At 44.1% G+C, this 22,687-nt stretch overlaps 2 protein-coding genes across 3 annotated transcripts in view; both read left to right on the forward strand.

The window, feature by feature from the left end:
* sgta (small glutamine-rich tetratricopeptide repeat (TPR)-containing, alpha) overlaps positions 1-1,767 on the forward strand; it is a 50,265-nt gene extending 48,498 nt beyond the window's left edge. Inside the window, exons 10-12 of one of the 2 annotated variants that reach the window (XM_034179328.1) lie at positions 178-273; positions 805-927; positions 1,437-1,767. In XM_034179328.1, coding sequence (XP_034035219.1) covers positions 178-273; positions 805-916 — 208 coding nt within the window. In that variant the 3' untranslated portion in view covers positions 917-927; positions 1,437-1,767. Of the gene's footprint in view, positions 1-177; positions 274-804; positions 928-1,436 lie in introns of those variants that run through there. The other variant, XM_034179327.1, reaches the window with a different exon arrangement.
* A 9,961-nt stretch (positions 1,768-11,728) lies between these two features.
* LOC117518238 (zinc transporter ZIP3-like) lies at positions 11,729-21,173 on the forward strand. Its single transcript, XM_034179326.1, has 2 exons — positions 11,729-12,072; positions 19,706-21,173. The coding sequence occupies exons 1-2, from the start codon at positions 11,866-11,868 to the stop codon at positions 20,447-20,449; spliced, it is 951 nt and encodes a 316-aa protein (XP_034035217.1). The 5' UTR covers positions 11,729-11,865; the 3' UTR covers positions 20,450-21,173.
* Positions 21,174-22,687: the final 1,514 nt, after the last annotated feature.

A 22,687-nucleotide genomic window follows, 5' to 3' on the forward strand; every position in this document is an offset into this window, starting at 1 on the left:
AGACAAGAGCCACTGACCTCTGTCACCCTCAGATTTTTATTTTGTAGCACCCCATCTTTGTGTCTGGTAGCAATAGGTAAACTGTTTTCCTCATATTCCCAGAACATTTTTCCACCCAGACGATTAAATAATTTGACCGCTGACTGAACTGGAGTTTGTTTCCTCGCTCTGTTTCAGGATGTCTGGGATGATGTCAGGAGCTTACGGCGGGATGGGAGGAAACGCTGAACACGGCGCTCCTGCAGGCGGAGATTTATCAGGACTGATCCAAGCGTACGTACCTGACCAGGTGTAAAGGACCGACCCTGACACTTAATGACTCGGTGTGTCTTCACTTGTTTTCCAGGTTGGATTAGACGCTGTGACGGACGCCTGCTGGTCTTCAGACACTCGTAGATTTGATTGCTGTTATTTAGTAAACAGGAGCTGAGCTCGTGTTGAGATTCTTTTTGTCAGTGTGCGCGTTCAAAGTTCACACATTTTATCGCCGTGTGATGCTAACACTGGTGTGTCCTGTTGGTGAGTGACGCCATCGCCATCTCACTGCAGGTCAGTGGTCAGGTAGGACTTCAAACATGTTCTGGAAGAAGTCCACAGTCCAGCTGGTGGATTTGATGGTTCTGCCTCCTGAGGTTGTTTTTCCAGTAACATGCATGGTTCTAGACCTGACCCGAGTCCAGATTGAATGGACCCACAAAGACATCTTTGCCCATGTCCAAACTGAGTCCTCAGGCCTGAGTAGAGAACTTTGTCGCCCCCTGCTGTCAACAAGCACTAACTGTTCTTTGTTTGTTTTTTCTTCAGAGGTCAACAGTTTGCTCAGCAGATGCAGCAGCAGAACCCTGAACTTATCGAACAGCTGAGGAGTCAGATACGCAACCGGACGCCGAGCGCTGGGAACGAGGAGCAGCCGTGACGTCAGAAAAGGTCAACGCCCAAACCAACTGAGGTCACAAGTCTGTGACCTCACCTGTTAGAGGCGGGTTGTCTCTGAAATGGACCGCTTGGTGTCTGTCCATTTATAGGTGCTTTTAGTTGGGGGGTGAGGGGCACGTTCAGCAAACAGTGTTTGGATGGGTTCAGGTGAGGTGACAGCACCTGTTGGTGACCTTTGACCTGCTCACAGAGGACTCGAGCCTTCACCTCGCCCATCTGTAGGGATGGCTCAGGCTGTTCAGGTCATGTTGGACTGGTGATGGGGACGTGGTTGTTTGTTTTTGGCTGGTCCTTGATTGTTTGTTTATTTTGTTTTTTTTATGGGTCCTTGTTTGGCTGTTTTTTTTTTTTTTGGTGACTGGTTCTTGTTTGTTTGTTTTTGAGGGGTCCTTGTTTGTTTGTGTTTGTTTTTTGAGATGGGTCCTTGTTTGTGTTTGTTTTTTTGACAGGTCCTTGTTTGTTTGTTTTTTAATGGGTTGTTGTTGTTTTTGTTTTTTCAGGTGTGAAGGGTGTTCATCCAGGAGTTGGTTTTCAGACTGGCTGGTCTCTTTTATGCTGATCTAATTCACGGTGACTTGAGGGACTAAAAGGAAACTTTCCATCCGGTGTGCGAGACTTGGTTCAGGAAACAGGTTCACCAAAAACACAGACTTCCTGCTGCTGCGGTTTTTAGGAGGAAACTTTTCAAACCAAACGCAGATTCACTAAAACCAGGAAACAGATTCCACACGTTTAAAACATGTCAGATGTTTGTTTTTCAGGACATAAAAAGAGAAAAGCTTTTATCTTAAAAAATTAAAAATAAATAAAAAACTACACGGTGTAAGAGTTCATCAGGATTTGTTTTTTGTAAGTTCTCTGGTTGATCTGTATCACTGAGAGCTTGTGTCAAAGGTCATCATTCAGCACGCTGTGCGGCTACATTCACACTACAGGACAAAGTGATCTTTTTTAAAGCATGAAGAGCAGAGGTCATCATCAGAAGCACTTCTGTGTGACGTAGACATAAAATCTGACCTGACTCAGCACCACACATGGATGTTTCAGATTTTTGATTTGTATGACTCAGAAAATATGGAATCTGTCGCACAGTGAAGAACATCAGGAGCTGCTTACAATAAATAAATAAAGTGATCTGGACTTAAACTCATGAGTTTACATCCACAGGCTTTAAAACCTTAAATTTATAGAAAAACACATATAAAATAAACTTAAATATTTCAACATTGATGAAGTACTCCTTTAAAAATACACAAATGAATCCTCACTTTTACAGCCAGTTGTCTTTAGAGGATTTGGGTCACAGAGTGTGTAAAGTTTGACGCACGGTCCGGGCGTCCTTAAAAACAGAGAACCTGCATGGAAGGAGACAAGTGAGGGAAGCCACCAAGATGTCCATGACAGTGCTGAAACTAAAAGGTCTCTATTTCTATCGAGCTTTTCCATCTGATGCAAATGCTCAGACCGCTTTACAGTGATGCCTCACATTCACCCAACCACATCTGTGGATGTGAGAAATGGGAGATTGATCTGAGGATATGGTCCACATGAGCCTGTGGTCCACATGAGCCTGTAATGTGAACGTAGCTTGCGGCACACTTTGGAGCTGATGGAGAGGACGGGAAATAAAAATGTCATCTTGGCATTTTGAGTCTGGTTTCGTGGTTGTGTTTTTTTGTTTTTCCTCATTTTCTAGCAAACAAAAACATTGACATGTAAGTCATTCTGGATGTTACGTCACAATGTTGGTCCCAAAACTACCCTGTATGACTTGAAACTGATCTGGGTTCAAGTCTGCACCAAAGTCCACTTTGTTGTCTGTGGTTTGATCTGAAAAATGTCCCCGTCATATTCGAGATATTAAGAGTGAAAGGCAGCAGAGGGCTGATGGCACTGCGATAAATCAACCTCTGATACTTCATGTTACCAATCAATCACATATTTTGCTGATCACTATGAACTTTCAATAACCTCTCCAGGCCTACTGGTTGTAGAGATGTTATCAGACAGACACGTAGAACCGATGGCTATACCCTCTTTCAGCGGCCCTGTTTAGCTTATTTCAAGCTACAGTAGTGTTCAGAATAATAGTAGTGCTATGTGACTAAAAAGATTAATCCAGGTTTTGAGTATATTTCTTATTGTTACATGGGAAACAAGGTACCAGTAGATTCTCACAAATCCAACAAGACCAAGCATTCATGATATGCACACTCTTAAGGCTATGAACTTGGGCTATTAGTAAAAAAAAAAGTAGAAAAGGGGGTGTTCACAATAATAGTAGTGTGACATTCAGTCGGTGAGTTTGTCAATTTTGTGGAACAAACAGGTGTGAATCAGGTGTCCCCTATTTAAGGATGAAGCCACCACCTGTTGAACATGCTTTTCTCTTTGAAAGCCTGAGGAAAATGGGATGTTCAAGACATTGTTCAGAAGAACAGCATAGTTTGATTAAAAAGTTGATTGGAGAGGGGAAACTTATACGCAGGTGCAAAAAAGTATAGGCTGTTCATCTACAATGATCTCCAATGCTTTAAAATGGACAAAAAAACAGATGTGTGGAAGTAAACGGAAAACAACCATCAAAATGGATAGAAGAATAACCAGAATGGCAAAGGCTCACCCATTGATCATCACTCCAGGATGATAAAAGACAGTCTGGAGTTACCTGTAAGTGCTGTGACAGTTAGAAGACGCCTGTGTGAAGCAAACCCAGTGACTTTTTTTTTTTCAATTTTCAATTCAATTTATTTAGTTTATATTGAGCCAAATCACCACAAAGCAGCCTCAAGGCACTTCACACAACTAAGATCTAACCTTACCATTGTACCTTTATATTGGAATACTTCTGTGTACAACCCCAATTCCAATGAAGTTGGGACATTGTGTAAAATGTGAATAAAACAGAATCCAATGATTTGCAAATCCTCTTCAATCAATATTCAGTTGAATACACCACAAAGACAAGATATTTAATGTTCAAACTGATAAACTTTGTTTTTGTGCAAATAGTTTCTCATTTTGAAATGGATGCCTGCGAAATGCTTGAGTGTTGTTAGAAGGAAGGGTAATAATAATAATACTACATTTTATTTGTTAAGTGCCTTTCTGGGCACTCAAGGTCGCCTTACAACAAATACAACACAACAATAAGAATATAAAATAACATTGTGATTCTTAGAGTATGGGCACTTATGTCCTTTGATCATATTGTATGAAAACAGAAAAAAGGGGAAATTTCACACTTTTATAGTTATCTTTACAATGATGGTGTGTTAAGAAATTTGTTCTAGTAGTCTATGATGACTTTTTCACCTTTTTTCAGCATCATTATATGCAAATATTGCCGTTTTGTGCTTGTCCCACACCCAGACTTTTGATCTTCAATGATAAAAATGAATGGTAAAGAAATGTTTTTTCTAATGTTTTAAAATATCTCTGAATAAAATATCAGTAAAATAATCAAAACATAATTGGGGTATTCAATGTCAAACAACTGTTGTGATTTTTTTTTTTTAACAAAATGTAGTTGTCCCACACTATTGCTGTAATTTCCACCACAACACTGTAATGTCCCTTTAAACAGTTTGTATGAAAGATTGTTTGGGTAGTTTCTATGGAGATAAACAGTGACATCAGAGCACATGTATATAGCGCCAAATCACAACAAACAGTTGCCCCAAGACGCTTTATATTGTAAGGCAATGGTGTGGTGGAAATTACATTTACAAGGCCAACAGTGCCCGTAGTTAAAGAATCATGTTTAGAACAATTAAAGTTAAAATTAAACAGAACAAAGCAGTTATGATTGAAGTAAGTAAGCTTGCCTGAACAGATGAGTTTTGAGTTTGGATTTGAAATCAGTGAGTGAGGTAGTATTACGGAGGTCTGGGGGAGTATTTCAGAGCTGGGGAGCAGAGCAACTGAATGCCCTGCTCCCCACAGTGACAAGACGGGCGGGGGGGATGGAAAGCTGGAGGGAAGAAGCGGAGCGGAGGGAACGGGCAAGTGAGTGGATGTGGATGAGATCAGTCAAGTACAGGGGGGCAAGATTGTAAATGGCTTTGAATGTAAAGAGCAGGAGTTTGTAGTGAATACGGTACGAGATGGGGAGCCAATGGAGCTGCTGGAGAACCGGAGTAATGTGATTTGTGAGGTGTGTGTGTGTGTGTGATGATACAGGCGGCAGAATTCTGAACCAGTTGAAGTTTATGAATAGTTTTGTGGGGGAGACCAAACGGGAGTTGCAATAATCCAGACGGGAGGTGACAAGGCTGTGGACGAGGACAGTGGTAGAATGAAAACTGAGGGACGGACAAAGACGGTGAATGTTTCGGAGGTGGAAGTAAGCGGAGCGGACAATGTTGTTTATATGTGCAGTGAAGGAGAGGGAGCTGTCGAGGATGACACCCAGACTCTTTACCTGAGGGGAGGGGGAAATGGGGACGCGTTAATAAAAATGGAGAATGGTTGGGTTTTGTTAAGGGTGGATTTGGTACCGATGAGTAGGAATTCAGTTTTATTGCTGTTTAAGGAGGTTTGAGGTGAACCAGGAGTTAATTTCAGAAAGGCAGTTGGTTAAGGAAGATGGTGGAAGAGTGGTGTTGGGTTTACTGGAAATATAGAGCTGGGTGTCATCTGCGTAGCAATGGAAATTTATTTGATGCTTTCTGAAAATATGACCAAGGGGGAGTAAGTAAATAATGAACAAGAGGGGGCCTAGGACAGAACCCTGAGGAACACCAGACGCAAGGGGAAAAATTTGTGAGGTAAAAGATTTTAACTGGATGAACTGAGTGTGATCTGAGCGATAAGAATGGAACCAGGTAAGGGGTGTGCCAGTAATGCCAATGGAGGCAAGATGGTCCAGAAGGATAGGATGTGAAATGGTGTCAAAGGCTGAGCTGAGATCTTACAGAAGGATGGATAGTGAACCAGAATCAGCAGAAAGGCGCAGGTCATTAGTAATTTTAAGAACAGTTTCAGTACTATGGAGAGAACGGAAGCCAGATTGAAATTTTTCATACAGGTTATTGGAGGTGAGGTGGGTTTGCAATTGAGCGGCAACAGATTTTTCAAGAAGTTTTGAAATGAAAGGAAGATTTGAAATGGGATGAAAATTATTGAGGTCAGACGGATCAGAACCAGGTTTTTTGAGAACGGGAATGACAATGGCAATCTTAAGTGAAGGTGGTACAGTTCCAGAGGTGAGGGAGGCATGAATTATGGTAATGATGAGAGGGGACAACACAGGAAGAGAAGCTTTAACAAGAACAGTGGGGAGTGGATCAAGTTGACAAGAAGAAGATTTAGAGTTTTGAATAAGTGTGGAAATTTGGTTGACTGTGGGGAGGGTAAATGTAGAAAATAAATGGGACAGGGCAGGAGGACATGGTATGGGTGAGTTTGGAGCAGAAAGGGGGGAAAGTTGCTGGTGAATGTGTTGGATTTTCGTGGTGAAAAACGAAGCCAGGGTATGGCAAAAGTCAGTACAATAGAGATGAAATGGTAGTAAGTCTGGGGGTTTTGTGATGTGTGAGAGGAGTGAAAAAAGTGCTCTAGGATTTCCTTCTTTTGCGCAGATTAAACCGGAGTAATATTTGGATTTTGCTATGGATATAGAATCCTTGTAGTGGATGATATGAGTTGAGTACATTCCCTTATGAATGGTGCATCCAGTTTTGCGATAAAGTCTTTCCAGCTGACGGCCTTTAGTTTTTAACAATCTGAGAGTGGGGGTGAACCAGGGTGCAGTATGAGTGAAAGAGACCGAACGGGTTTTGAGTGGAGCCATAGTGTTGAGAATGTTATGGAGATGAGCGTTGTAGTGAGACTATCAGCACTGGGGATGTTATTAATGTGAGAAATTAAATTGTCCAGGTTAATATCCTTAATGTTACAAAAATGAATAGTACGTGGAGGGTTGGATTTTAAGAAAGACAATGTGATACTAAATGATAAGAGCAGATGGTCAGTAAAAGGGAGCTGAGCAGCTTTACAGTCAATAGGAACAAGTCCTGAGCAGCAAATTAAATCAAGAATATGACCTTTGTTGTATGTGGGAAAGTTGACAAACTGTTGAAGTCCAAAACTGTCCAAACAGGATGTAAAATCTTTTGTGAGAGTTATTAACATTATCCATATGAATATTAAAATCACCCAGTAGCATGATATTAGGTGAAAGTGTGGATAAGTGAGTGAGAAAGGCAGAGATGTCAGTGATGAAATGCTTGTTTGGCTTTGGCGGTCGGTACAGAGTTGAGATGATGGTGGGAACAGGTCCCGAGAGCTGGCAGACGGTGGCACACTAACAGGCGCCACCCCCCAGGTCTCCCGGTAGATCATCGCAAGGTGATGTAAAACAGTTTTAAACATACCACTGTCCCAGCTTTTTTGAAAGCATCCATTCAAATATTTGCACAAAAACAATAAAGTTTATCAGTTTGAACATTAAATGTCTTGTCTTTGTGGTGTTTTCAACTGAATATATGTTGAAGAGGATTTGAAAATCATTGGATTCTGCTTTTATTCACATTTTACACAACGTCACTGGAATTGGGGTTGTATGCAAAGTGCTTTAAATCCTTCGTAGAACAGTGTTTTTTGAAGGTCACTGGCACCCCGTATGAGGAATCACACGCACTTTTTCTATCGAGTCACTCCACCTCGACGAACCCAAACGGTCCGCGGAAATGTGCAGCTTCTGTCGTCGGCGACGAGCCGCAGCACGTCTCTGGAATAAAAAAGAAAAAAAAAACCGACTCCACCAATCAGCACACGGGCACGTGTGACGTCACACGTGGCTTTCCCACCTGCTGGTGAGCGCAGAGGTTCGGTTGACAGGTAAAACACTATAAGTGCTCTTTGTCTTTTTCCCCTGCATTTAATTTTATATTTTGCGTTTTTCTAAAATGATTATTTCATACGTTACTGGTAGGTTCGGTTGACAAGTTTTGCTGCTAGCTAAGCAAGCTAACTGCAAACTATCAAGCTACCTGCATTTAACAGACTTGAGGCGGACCGTCAGAAAACAAAGGACGATGAACATCTCGAAATTGGAAAATCTTCTGTTCATATGTTGTTTTAATGTTAGACAAACGAGGACAGAAATGAAAAACTGGTTAAATAAAAACGCGATCGTAGCATTTGCGGTTTAGAGCCTGGTAATGGTTTTATTTTGAAAAATTTGTCAGGAAGCGTTATTTACCCCGGACAGTTGACTGTAAACCGACGTTAGCTAAACTAAACACGAAAACGGTAAAACAGTCGACCGGTAGATCGGTAGAAACAGTACATCTGAGCATTACCTATTCCGTACCCACAAACTAACGAAAACCGCAGATTTTGTCGACGTGTTACGATGTTTTCATCTAAATTCTGATACAGTGACCCGAAAGACCTTTTGACTAACGTGTTTATTGTATATTTTTTTTTTAACTTATATTAAAACTAAATGTATAAAAGTGTATGGCACTTGAACAGTATTTTTTATATACATTTGGGGGAAAATATTTTGAAAACGCACGCATTTAATGCTGCATTTGTGTGTCGCTGGGAACTCGGAATTTTCAAAGTCCGACCCGGAAAATGTCAAACTTACCGCACGGAAAAGGTCCCTCGCCAGTTCACGCCTTTGATGTCATTATTAACTCCTTCTTAATGGTTATTTTTCAAGGTTATTCTAAAAACAGAGTTTTGGTAAAGTTTGCTGTTGTTTATTAAGGGAGGTTGTGACATAACGGTTTGCACATTGAACTGGGATGCCAGTGATCTGGTGTCGCCGACCGATTGCAGCCAAATTTCCAACTGGCACCTTGAACAGATGTGCTGGGGACAAATGAGAGATGCATGCCACGGGCCCTTCCGGAAATAAGCTTCTGGTAAATAATGAACATCTTCTCTTCGTCAATCACATCGCTGCTAAAACAGTCAAATGTTTTTGTTCTTGATCTAATCAAAGGAGTTACATTGTAAACAGATAAATAAGAGCGACCCTCCTGTTGGATGGTTCGTTGAGACATTTGAAATTGTAAAGAACTAGGAACATGGAGTCCTCTGAAGAAGATCATTGATGCCATTATACATACACCCTGTAAAACAAGGTGTCCTCTGCGTTTAACTGTCCTAATTACACTGAGAGACAGTCTGCACCCGCCGACCAGTTTCAGGTCTTTCCTGCTGTGGTGAAGGGACACACGTGGACAACATGCAAACTCCACACAGAAAGGACCAGGACACAGGTGGAACCAGACCCCTGACCTGTGGTTGTGTAAAGGGACAGTGCTGACCTTGAGGCTCCTGAGTTCGCGAGAAGAAACTCAACTTAAACAGGTCTGTAAATAAGACCGGACCAAAGTTCCAGGGTGTGAAACAGTACCTCTTGTTTTTGGAAGCAGCCGGTTGCATTTGGTGCTGGAAATGTGGAACAGGTACCACAACATTTACTGCACCCCAGCACCACCTTGGGTCCTGGACAGCAGCCACCCAGGCAGAGAACTGGTCCAAAGTCCACCTTGTGAAAGTATCTACGCTCAACAAAAATATAAACGCAACACTTTTGGTTTTGCTCCCATTTTGTATGAGATGAACTCAAAGATCTAAAACTTTTTCCACATACACAATATCACCATTTCCCTCAAATATTGTTCACAAACCAGTCTAAATCTGTGATAGTGAGCACTTCTCCTTTGCTGAGATAATCCATCCCACCTCACAGGTGTGCCATAACAAGATGCTGAGTAGACACCATGATTAGTGCACAGGTGTGCCTTAGACTGCCCACAATAAAAGGCCACTCTGAAAGGTGCAGTTTTATCACACAGCACAATGCCACAGATGTCGCAAGATTTGAGGGAGCGTGCAGTTGGCATGCTGACAGCAGGAATGTCAACCAGAGCTGTTGCTCGTGTATTGAATGTTCATGTCTCTACCATAAGCCGTCTCCAAAGGCGTTTCAGAGAATTTGGCAGTACATCCAACCAGCCTCACAACTGCAGACCACGTGTAACCACACCAGCCCAGGACCTCCACATCCAGCATGTTCACCTCCAAGATCATCTGAGACCAGCCACTCGGACAGCTGCTGAAACAATCGGTTTGCATAACCAAAGAATTTCTGCACAAACTGTCAGAAACCGTCTCAGGGAAGCTCATCTGCATGCTCGTCGTCCTCATCGGGGTCTCGACCTGACTCCACTTCGTCGTCGTCACACGACTTGAGTGGGCAAATGCTCACATTCGCTGGCGTTTGGCACGTTGGAGAGGTGTTCTCTTCATGGATGAATCCCGGTTCACACTGTCCAGGGCAGATGGCAGACAGCGTGTGTGGCGTCGTGTGGGTGAGCGGTTTTCTGATGTCAATGTTGTGGATCGAGTGGCCCATAGTGGCGGTGGGGTTATGGTATGGGCAGGCGTCTGTTATGGACGAAGAACACAGGTGCATTTTATTGATGGCATTTTGAATGCACAGAGATACCGTGACGAGATCCTGAGGCCCATTGTTGTGCCATACATCCAAGAACATCACCTCATGTTGCAGCAGGATAATGCACGGCCCCATGTTACAAGGATCTGTACACAATTCTTGGAAGGTGAAAATGTCCCAGTTCTTGCATGGCCGGCATACTCACCGGACATGTCACCCATTGAGCATGTTTGGGATGCTCTGGACCGGCGTATACGACAGCGTGTACCAGTTCCTGCCAATATCCAGCAACTTCGCACAGCCATTGAAGAGGAGTGGACCAACATTCCACAGGCCACAATTGACAACCTGATCAACTCTATGCGAAGGAGATGTGTTGCACTGCATGAGGCAAATGGTGGTCACACCAGATACTGACTGGTATCCCCCCCCAATAAAACAAAACTGCACCTTTCAGAGTGGCCTTTTATTGTGGGCAGTCTAAGGCACACCTGTGCACTAATCATGGTGTCTAATCAGCATCTTGATATGGCACACCTGTGAGGTGGGATGGATTATCTCAGCAAAGGAGAAGTGCTCACTATCACAGATTTAGACTGGTTTGTGAACAATATTTGATGGAAATGGTGATATTGTGTATGTGGAAAAAGTTTTAGATCTTTGAGTTCATCTCATACAAAATGGGAGCAAAACCAAAGTGTTGCGTTTATATTTTTGTTGAGTGTATTTGCAACAGCGAGGTGAAATGTGGGCGTGTCCTTGGTCAGGTGAAACACGGGCATGTCCTTGACCTTCTCAAGTCTGTGGGGTCTTCAACACTGAGACACCTGTGTTCTGTATCATGTCCACAGAAGCACACCACATGGACTAAATGTGGTGTCTGATGTTCCCTCACAGTGTCAATGATCCTCCTCATCTGAGTCCAGCTAAGTAACCGTTCATTTGACACAGCATTGTGGCAGGACCCAAAGATCCTCCACAGAGACCTGGGACCAAAGACATCCAATCGTTGCATTTGGTTACTGGTTAGAGTCCGTTGTCAGAAAGCACCAGGACCCTGAAGACTTGGATTTTCATTCACCTGTAAAGATATTGACATCACGAAACACCTTTGACCTCATGATTACATCGGCTCCTCCCAGGCATCTCTCAGTCTCAAAGTCTGAGGACCCAGAGACAAGAACATCCCTGCTGTGATCAGTGAATGTCTCAGCAAGTTCAATACTTTCACGTCATGCAGACATGCTTCAGATGGACGGAAGTCCCCGAAAGCCTGAATCTTAGTCTGGATCCAGAACCATCAAACCTGTTGGAACAATGCAGAGTCAGGGGTATGTTTCTGATCAGTAAATTGAACTATTTTCTCGTTTTTTTCTTTATTTGCAGTTCAAAGGTCTACAATGTCCTTCCTCGGTCGACTGCAGTAGAAGAAGAGGTGCTCGTATTGGTGATGAAGGCCTCTTTGCTGTAGGAGGTGCTGGGAGTTTCCTCGACGGAGCTGCAGGATGCAGATCCTGGTTGCCAAGCTGCTCGGCCTGCTAGGGCTGTTTGGCCTCATGCTGGCGGGAGTGCTGGTCCCAGTGCGCCTCCTGGTGGTCGACTCCAACAAGGCACACAGGTACAGGAGGGCTCTGTCTCTCTGCAACTCGTTCAGTGGCGGTGTGTTCCTGGCCACCTGCTTCAACGCCCTGCTGCCTGCAGTCCGAGACAAGGTACGACATTTACTGAAATAAAATGGCATGAAAATTAATATCACAGAAAATAAAAAAGGAATCAGAATTAAATATAGGAACTTCAGGACAGAGTGAAAGACACGCTGTCAAAGGAAAAACAATAATGTGAAGAGCTCATTTGTGGATGAATCTGAAAAGAACTAATTTGCTGTTTTTATGTCACAAGAGTTGTTTATTTTTTAAACGAGGCCAAAAAAAAAAATAATATATGGCCATCAGGTATTGAGAAGGCCTTGGGTGCGTCTGTCTGTTTGTCTGTGCTCAGTTCAAGTCCAGTCCTGTTACTGTCAGTCTTCAAATTCACAGGGAACATTCTTGGGATACAGACCTTGGACAAGTTCAGAGATTGCTAACCTTGATCTATTTTAAGAGGTCAAAAGGTCACATTCTGTGTCCTATTTTTATGCTATGAATCATGCAAATTCCTTTTGGGGGTGGGGGGGTGGGGTCAGCATTCTGGGAAGAACACGGTGTCAGCCAGTCAGAGTAGAGAGACACCATGATGTCACTGGTCTCTTTCTGGCTGCAAATCCAACATGGCTGAATCTGCTCCAAAGCAGCTACGTTTCTCTGTAAATATAACCTCTTTGTCATATGTGATGTAAAAGCTCGCAAGAAATAAACACTTCTAAAGCTCAAAATGCTGTTTTTGTAACCTGATAACACCTTTGGATTGACGTCTCACTGACGTCAGCATGCACGCGCATCACACACAGTCAAAGGTAACTTCCGCTCCTTTCAAAATCTCATGTATGCGCACATGCACGCCCTCCTACAGACACCGTTAAAAGGTAACTGCTCATATGGCCGAGGGTATTTTAGCATTGTGTTATATTTCTATTCTACAGTTGTTACGTCCACCAGGCACAATAAAATCATCAGCGTTAATTTATTTATTCATCTCTCTGTCTGTTAGCAGGATTATGTCAAAACTACTTCACAGATTTTGACTAAATTTTCACCACAGATAGTTATTAGACCCTGGAAGACTCCACTGAATTTCGGAGATGAAACAGATTCTGGATCAAGTGTCACTTTATAGGCTTTTAAGGATTACTTTAAAACTACTGCAACAATTCTCACCAAATTTTCACCACAGATAGATATTAGACCATGGAAGACTCCACTAAATTTAGGAGGTGATCTGGATTTGCGGATGTCAGAAATCTCTGATTGATCTTGTTTTTTCTGTTTCTTTATTACAAACCAAACTGATTTGGAGTCAGTCTGAGTTATTTTGCGCAAAATACAGTAAAACGTGCCTAAACCGTTATTGTATAAAATGGATATTTGCACTCACAGGACAAAAGCAAAAGTCCCAGTGTTTTTGTTTGGTTTTCCATGTAATAAACACAGTATGTATGTTGTGAAAGTGTAGTGACACGGACCCACAACAGGGGGCGCAAATGAACGGCCAATAGATGAGCCAAAAAGTAACAATTTTATGTTGTGAAACGTGCACAACGAATATACAGACAACCTCAGAATATAATTACAGTCAAATCACAAAGGTGACGTGTGGGCAGGCTCGAGGATAGAAGACGTCTGTCCTGAGATGAACCGGAACCACACGATTTCCTCCGCCACCGAACCCAGAGAATACTGGAGCCGCCAAGTCCCGAATTCCCAGGTGATCATCGTCCCCGACTGTCGGATCTGGTACTGCTGGCGAGAACAAAGACAGTCAAGTGTGGGTGTGTGTACACCCAGTAACAACAACGGTGGGAATGCCACCTCCACCTCTCACTCAATATGCTGATGTGTTTGCAGTGATCCCTCAGAGAAAAAGAGTGCCGTCCTGCACTCACTCAGCTTCCACAAAACAAGGAACCGGTACGCCTGCAAACACTCACAATGTACAGATTACAGATAAACACAAAAAGGCTGAGGATGTTACCTACAATGAAGTACGATATCTCGGCAACGAGGTGGAGATGATGTCTGGTCTTTATGGAGTGTGATGATGAAGAATGTGTGACAGCTGTCAGGAATTAATGAGTGACAGCTGTCACTCCCGGCTGTGTCCGTGGCGGCAGCGCCCTCTCGTGCCTGAAGCCCGCACTTCAGGCAGGGCGCCCTTTGGTGGTGGGCCAGCAGTACCTCTTCTGGCGGCCCACGCAACAATGTATTGGATTTTGTATAACGGATTTTCACTCACATGGGACAAAACATCCCGTCCAACTCTGATGTATTTCCATTTAAAAACCCCTCCCATAGAAGTGGTGACAGAGCAGTCTGGACATGCCCAGTAACAGAGGTATGAAATGAAGTTCAGCACTGACACTCGCTGATTCAAGGAAAGTGGGCACTGGGCGTTTATTTTTTTCCAAGCCGTGCTCAATCCCGAGATCTAAATGTGGCAGGGCATAATTCAAGGCCGGTGGTTACACTATGTAACAAATGTTTATTTTTGTTTTGTTCCTGGCTACACAGTGTGTTTTCCTAACCTGTTATGCCTTAAATAAATAGAAAATAGCTGTTATTCCACAGAAACTTTGCTTCTGTGATCAGGACAATGATATTTTGAAATTTGTCTGTTTTCAAGAATATTCTCGATTCACCTTGACTACTACTGAGTAGTCTTCTAGAATATTCTTTAACTGCTAGAACCGTCTAGAAGTTTCCAGAATTATCTAGACATTTCAAGAAACTTTTAGAACTTTCTAGAACATTAAAAAAAAAAAAATTAAAGTTTGTGCTGAATGTAGTCATTTTTCCACAGACTTTAGACATAAGCAGTTGAAATATAACACTTAGAAGCCAGGAACAAAAATTGTTACATAGTGTTATTAACAAAATGCTGCTTGCTGCCTGAACTGTAATATAAGTTTCTCACACATCCCTGGGTGTGGCGAACCAAACCGCTTTAAATCAGATCCCTCTCTGGGGCTGGGAACCCTCCCCGAGGCTGGGAACCCTCCCCGTGGCATGAACCTGCTAAACGACTGAGACTGCAAAGGGCTGTGATTTCTCACTTTTCCTGTTATACTCCTTCCTCTCCAGTCATATTTGAGTAGATTTTGCAGTGCACCCGGCATTGACATTTTGATCATGGATCAAATACATTTGGCAGAAAAGTGCATAAATATGACCAACTTCACAACAGAGTTGGAAAAAGACACTCAAATGAGCCGCAGTTCATGGAGGAAAATTGCACGTACCGTTGGTTTGGAGGTTCATGATTGTATAAAGAAGTTGAGCTCTCCCAGGGACAAATTAATCCAGAAAAGGTCACTGTTCCTGCTGTAAATTGCAATAAGATGCCCGCCAATGCGACAGAACTTTAAAAGGATCACGCACACGTCAATGTCATTGCACAGCCACAAAGTTACAGAGCTGCAGAGCACAAATCAGGCTTTAGGATTTTAAGGTACCCAAACCCCAGCAGACTGAGAAAAAAAGAGTGACTTGATCAAATGTAATCTTTTTAATGCTCATAATCTCTGGTGCTTATTTAAGGCAGGCGATTATTTTTTCCAGATGAAGTTTTGACCCCTTCATTAGATGAGGCAGGTCACGATTCAAGGCTAGGTATTTAATCAAGGAAATATCAATCAATCAATTTTTTTATATAGCGCCAAATCACAACAAACAGTTGCCCCAAGGCGCTTTATATTGTAAGGCAAGGCCATACAATAATTATGTAAAACCCCAACGGTCAAAACGACCCCCTGTTAGCAAGCACTTGGCTACAGTGGGAAGGAAAAACTCCCTTTTAACAGGAAGAAACCTCCAGCAGAACCAGGCTCAGGGAGGGGCAGTCTTCTGCTGGGACTGGTTGGGGCTGAGGGAGAGAACCAGGAAAAAGACATGCTGTGGAGGGGAGCAGAGATCGATCACTAATGATTAAATGCAGAGTGGTGCATACAGAGCAAAAAGAGAAAGAAACAGTGCATCATGGGAACCCCCCAGCAGTCTACGTCTATAGCAGCATAACTAAGGGATGGTTCAGGGTCACCTGATCCAGCCCTGACTATAAGCGTTAGCAAAAAGGAAAGTTTTAAGCCTAATCTTAAAAGTAGAGAGGGTGTCTGTCTCCCTGATCTGAATTGGGAGCTGGTTCCACAGGAGAGGAGCCTGAAAGCTGAAGGCTCTGCCTCACATTCTACTCTTACAAACCCTAGGAACTACAAGTAAGCCTGCAGTCTGAGAGCGAAGCGCTCTATTGGGGTGATATGGTACTACGAGGTCCCTAAGATAAGATGGGACCTGATTATTCAAAACCTTATAAGTAAGAACAACAAAGTGAACAACGGACAAAATTTGCTTGTTCACCTGAATCCATTATATGTGAGTTTTAGTGTAGGTTTGTAACGTTGAGGGGAGAAAACTGATCCCAGATTGGCCCGAACTGTCAAACCACGCCCCCTGAAACATGTGCCAAGCCTCCTCGCCACATGATGTTACCATCCTGGTGTACAGTGCATTATCAAGCTCATTGACGTTGTTGTATACACTGTTCAAGATTCACTGCAGTATGAAATGTACTGCAGTATTTTCTGAAATCTAGTACTTTTAGAGACGATTTGAGGCAGACGTAGGAAGAGAAACTTAAAAAACACAGGACGAGAAACTAAAAATTCTACCACACTCTACAAGTACAACAAAAAAGATAATTACAAAGTGGAGAATGAGACCAGTGTGCTAAAATCAAAGCAGAACTCAAAAATGGCTCAAGTATGAAACAACAATTGTGCCCCAAAAAAATCGGTATCATGGGTCAAACCGTCACATCTTCACCCTCTTTCCATGACTCTGCCTCATAACTTCATGCTGTGGCTGATCAACTTCATGCCTCTGTAGTTACTGCAGCTCTGCACATCACCCTTAAAAATAGTAACCAGCACACTTTGTTGTGTGGGCCGCCAGAAGAGGAGGTACTGCTGGCCCACCACCAGAGGGCGCCCTGCCTGAAGTGCGGGCTTCAGGCAGGAGAGGGCACTGCCGCCACGGACACAGCCGGGAGTGACAGCTGTTACTCATTATGTCCTGACAGCTGTCACTCATTCTTCATCATCCCACTCCATAAAACCCAGACGTCATCTCCACCTCATCGCCGAGATATCGTACTTCAATGGAGGTAATATCCTCAGCCATTTGTGGTAACTAATAATCTGTCTATTGTGAGTGTTTGCAGGAGTACTGGTCCTTAGTTTGTGGTGGCTGAGTGAGTGCAGGACGGCACTCTTTACCCCTGAGGAATCACTGCGGTACTCATCAGCATATTGAGTGAGAGGTGGAGGTGGCATTCCCACCGTTGTTGTTACTGGGTGTACACACACCCACACTTGACTGTCTTTGTTCTTCGCCAGCAGTACCAGATCCGACAGTCGGGCACGGTGATCACCTGGGAATTCGGGACTTCGCGGCTCCAGTATTCACCAGGTTCGGTGGCGGCGGAAATCGTGTGGTTCCAGCTCTTCTCAGGACAGACGTCTTCTATCCTCGAGCCTGCCCACACGTCACCTTTGTGGATTGACTGTAATCATATTCTGAGATTGTCTGTGTATTCGTTGTGCACCTTCACAACATTAAATTATTTTTTGGCTCATCTATTGACCGTTCATTTGCGCCCCCTGTTGTGGGTCCGTGTCACTACACTTTCACAACACACTTCATCTCCACTCCTCGGGCATCCTCTCACTTTCCAAGATTTTATTAAACAATGTAGTTAGAAACTCCACTGCCATCTCTCCTAAACATTTCCTTGCCTCCACTGGAATGTCATCTGGACCAACTGCTTTTGCACTCTTCATCCTCTTCATATTCATAGCTGCTCTCATTTCATCCTTACTAATCTCTTGCACTTCCTGATTTACATTTGCCACATCATCCAACCTTTTCTCTCTTATTTTCTTCATTCATCTTATGCCTCACATTCACCCCTGACATCGGGGTGAATGTGAGGCATAATTGTAAAGCGCTTTGAGCGTCTGATGCAGATGGAAAAGCGCTATATAAATGCGGTCCATTTTCCATTTGCTCCACCTTCTCAACACACTCTCCTTGCTTGTCAGCACATTACCATCTGCATCTTTTACCACCCTTAACCCATCCTTTCCAGCTGTGTCCCTTTGTCTGGCCAATTTGTACAAGTCCTTTTCCCCTTCCTTAGTGTTTAACTTCATGGTATTTATTTTTTCCTTAGCTTTTCTCACTTCTCTTTAAACCTTACGCTCGATCTCTCTCCTATTTTTTTCCACATCTCTAGCTCCTCATACTTTCTGGTGCCTTATCATTCCACCACCAAGTGTCCTTGTCTTCTTTCTTCTGTCCAGATGTCCCACCCTTCCTTGAAAATGTGAGCTGATATTCGTTTTTAAAATGGGATCGGTTTTTGAGGTGGTTGTTGTAGTAGCTTAGTCTTTGCTCCAATTGTTGTTCTATAATTTTGCGGGGTTACACATGGCCGATAACTGTTGCTCTAGATGCCAGTACACCCTGAAAACACAGTGATCCACGACCTCATGATGCCACAGCATCACATGAATGTTTTGCAGTAAATCTGGATAAATTTAATTGTAATTTGCTGCTGTCAGTGGATTTTGTTGTGAAGGTGTAGTGACACGGACCCACAACAGGGGGCGTTAAATGAACGGACAATGGATAAGCCAAACAGTAACAATTTAATGTTGTGAAGTGCACAACGGAATACAGACAAATACAGTTTTGGTACCACAGACAATTAAATGTTGAGTGACGTGTGGGCAGGCTTGAGGATAGGAGACGTCCGTCCTGAACCGAGCCGGATCCCACACGGCCCTCACTGCCAACGGACCTGAAGAACACCGGAGCCGCCAAGTCCCGGAGCCCCAGGTGGCCACCGTCTCCAGCTGTCAGACCGGGTACTGCTGGCAGAGAACAGAAACAGTTTTGATGAGTGTGAGTACGCACACTCAGTTATTCCACCGTCTGTGTTCTTACGGGAGGGAGCACCTTCACCTCCAATCACACACTCATGCAGCTCCTGTCTAACCACTTATCTGCTTGGAGTGTGAAGCGAAGCTGTCGCTGATCACACCAAACGCCAATCCAGCAGATAAGGAAAACACCACAGGACAACGGCTGCAAAGAAGTTCAGACTATTACTCAATGTTTTAGTTCAGCAGAGAAAATTACCTCCAAGGTAGCTGATTTCTCGGCGAGGAGGTGGAGTTGCAGTCCGGCCTTTATGGTGGTGGTGATGTGATGTGGATGAGTGACAGCTGGTGCTGATGACGAGTGACAGCTGTCACTCCCGGTTGGTGCTTGAAGCCCGCACTTCAAGCAGGGCGCCATCTGGTGGTGGTGGGCCAGCAGTACCTCCTCTTCAGCGGCCCACACAACAGATTTGATGAAAGTAGGAAAACATTTGCCTGAATCATCCAGTTTGATTGTTTAAGTTGAGTTTATGTCCATAAAAGATGTATTAGATTTGCTTGTGCATGTGCTCGCATATGCCTCCATAAGATGATTTTTTTTTTTTGGGGCAGATGATCCATCTCAAGGGTTTAAAATGTTTAAAACAATTGAAACATTTTCATGTCGTCTGAATCGCACAAACCCTGACAGTCAGCCATGTTGTGATGGTCATCAGTGTTTGTTACTGTCCACGCTGTCGGTGTCTCCTCAGGTGGCCGACGTGTTTCAGCAGCTGCACATCGACAGCGAGTACCCTCTGGCCGAGACGACGATGATGATTGGTTTCTTCCTCACAGTCTTTGTAGAACAAACGGTCCTCACGTTCAGGAAGGCGAAACCGTCCTTCATCACCCTAGAGACGTTCAACGCCGGCAGCTCGGAGGCCGGCAGCGACTCGGAGTACGACACGCCCTTCATCTCTTCCACGCCGGGCTCTGCGGGTGGCAACAGCCACTCCCACGGACTGCAGCATGTCCACTTCAACCCGGCAGAATTAGCTGGGGCGGGGCCTTTGCGGCTGGCCAGCCTGCTCCTGGCCCTGTCGGCGCACTCTGTCTTTGAAGGCCTGGCGTTGGGTCTTCAGGAGGACTTAGCCAAGCTGGGCGGTCTCTTCCTGGGTGTTGGCGTCCACGAGTCACTGGCTGCAGCGGCCTTGGGTGTGAGCATGGCCAAGGCGGCGCTCAGCATGAAGCATGCCACCAAGCTGGCGGTTACGGTCAGCCTGATGATTCCTCTGGGCATGGTGGTGGGCATGGGCATCGAGTCAGCTCAGACCCTGGCAGGCAGCGTGGCGTCAGTGGTGCTGCAGGGCCTCGCCGCTGGCACGTTCCTGTTTGTTACCTTCTTCGAGATTCTCTTCCATGAACTTGAGGACAAACAAGACCGGCTGCTCAAAGTGCTGTTCCTCATCCTGGGCTACACCGTGCTCGCCACGCTTATCTTCATCAAGTGGTGAGCACACGAGTCACCATGGAAATGAGCACTGCAGCAATACCAAAAGAAGCCTGCTCTGCCCTTTCTGCTTCCATGGTAACACTCCAATTATCAGCTGCTTCCTCAGGGGGTGTGGCTCTGTGATTCACTGTAGTTTCATCAGTGGTTCAGTTATTAAGTGGTTATTAATCAGTTCTGTTTCTTAAAACCGGGTTTTTAACAGCACATTGTGTATCTTCAGGCAGGTTAGCGCCCTCTAGTACAGCAAATTGGATAAACACTCAAGCAGCAGTTTGCGTAGGAAAAGTTTCTCTCTTTAAATTCAGTGATGTCTGCTGCCATTTGCTGGTTAATAGACAAACAGCAGGTTTCAGAACCGGCTTGGAGTGTGTTTACAGAACAAATATTTGAGGACTTGTTCGTAGACCTTCTGCCTTGTGGTTGGCAGCTTCAGTTGTGATAAACGGCAAATGTTATATTCCCCGAGCAAACTGAACAGGGTTTCTCTCCGTGCAGCGTTTCCCTGACTGAATGTGGGCATTCGTAAGAAAGCTTCAGGATATTTAGCCAACATCTGGGTGTTTCCTTCTTGAACCTGTGGTGCTCGCGGTGCGCGTGCAGGCTGTGGGTGGATCAAACTGTTACTGTCTTTATTAGCTCTATAAAGTTTGTATAGCTCAGTATTGCTGTGTTGGGAAGACACACGTGTTCATTTAGTAAAGTTTTGGTCACATGATGCCATTGCCACCGACCGAATGCCCCCCCCCCCCCCCCCCAAAAAAAAAAAAATTTGCTCCGCCCTGTCTTCACTGCGCATACGTCATCAGCAGCGGTTCACTGATTATCACCTTGTTTCTGCTTCAAACTGCCTCCAGTCATCATCTGTCTCAGCCACAGATACAGTGGGGAAAATAAGTATTTGACCCCGTCAGTTTTGCAGGTTTTCCCACCTACAGAGAATGTAGAGGTGTGTAATTTTTATCGTAGGTTCACTTCAACTGTGAGAGACAGAATCTAAAAAAAAAAATCCAGAAATCACAATGTATGATTTAATTTTTTTTATTTATTTATTTGTATGTTACTGCTGCAAATAAGTATTTGAACACCTGTGAAAATCAGTGTTAATGTTTGGTACCTAGTAGTAGCCTTTGTTTGCAATTACAGAGGTCAAACGTTTCCTGTAGTTTTTCACCAGGTTTTCACACACACTGCAGCAGGGATTTTGGTCCACAACTCCATACAGATCTTCTCCAGATCTTTCAGGTTTGGAGTTTCAGCTCCCTCCAAAGATTTTCTATTGAGTTCAGGTCTGTAGACTGGCCAGGCCACTCCAGGACCTTGAAATGCTTCTTACGGAGCCCCTCCTTAGTTGCCCTGGCTGTGTGTTTGGGGTCATTGTCATGCTGGAAGACCCAGCCATGACCCATCTTCAATGCTCTTACTGAGGGAATGAGGTTTTGAATGTGTCATGGTGTTTTAGACTCTGCGTCGTGCATTCAAACCGTATAATGCACGGCTTCTCATTGTTTAATCCTTATATATGTACACTCAACAAAAATATAAACGCAACACTTTTGGTTTTGCTCCCATTTTGTATGAGATGAACTCAAAGATCTAAAACTTTTTCCACATACACAATATCACCATTTCCCTCAAATATTGTTCACAAACCAGTCTAAATCTGTGATAGTGAGCACTTCTCCTTTGCTGAGATAATCCATCCCACCTCACAGGTGTGCCATATCAAGATGCTGATTAGACACCATGATTAGTGCACAGGTGTGCCTTAGACTGTCCACAATAAAAGGCCACTCTGAAAGGTGCAGTTTTATCACACAGCACAATGCCACAGATGTCGCAAGATTTGAGGGAGCATGCAGTTGGCATGCTGACAGCAGGAATGTCAACCAGAGCTGTTGCTCGTGTATTGAATGTTCATTTCTCTACCATAAGCCGTCTCCAAAAGCGTTTCAGAGAATTTGGCAGTACATCCAACCAGCCTCACAACCGCAGACCACGTGTAACCACACCAGCCCAGGACCTCCACATCCAGCATGTTCACCTCCAAGATCGTCTGAGACCAGCCACTCGGACAGCTGCTGAAACAATCGGTTTGCATAACCAAAAAATTTCTGCACAAACTGTCAGAAACCGTCTCAGGGAAGCTCATCTGCATGCTCGTCGTCCTCATCGGGGTCTCGACCTGACTTCAGTTCGTCGTCGTAACCAACTTGAGTGGGCAAATGCTCACATTCACTGG

Source organism: Thalassophryne amazonica, chromosome 10 (assembly GCF_902500255.1).
Source record: "Thalassophryne amazonica chromosome 10, fThaAma1.1, whole genome shotgun sequence".
NCBI classification, from domain to species: Eukaryota; Metazoa; Chordata; class Actinopteri; order Batrachoidiformes; family Batrachoididae; genus Thalassophryne; species Thalassophryne amazonica.

What these genes read in the sequence shown, in the direction of transcription:
- LOC117518238 (XM_034179326.1), top strand. Translation starts at nt 11,866, where the DNA reads ATGCAGATCCTGGTTGCCAAGCTGCTCGGCCTGCTAGGGCTGTTTGGC. An exon ending in TGCCTGCAGTCCGAGACAAG is followed by an intron (nt 12,073 to 19,705) that starts GTACGACATTTA and finishes GTGTCTCCTCAG; the next exon opens with GTGGCCGACGTGTTTCAGCA.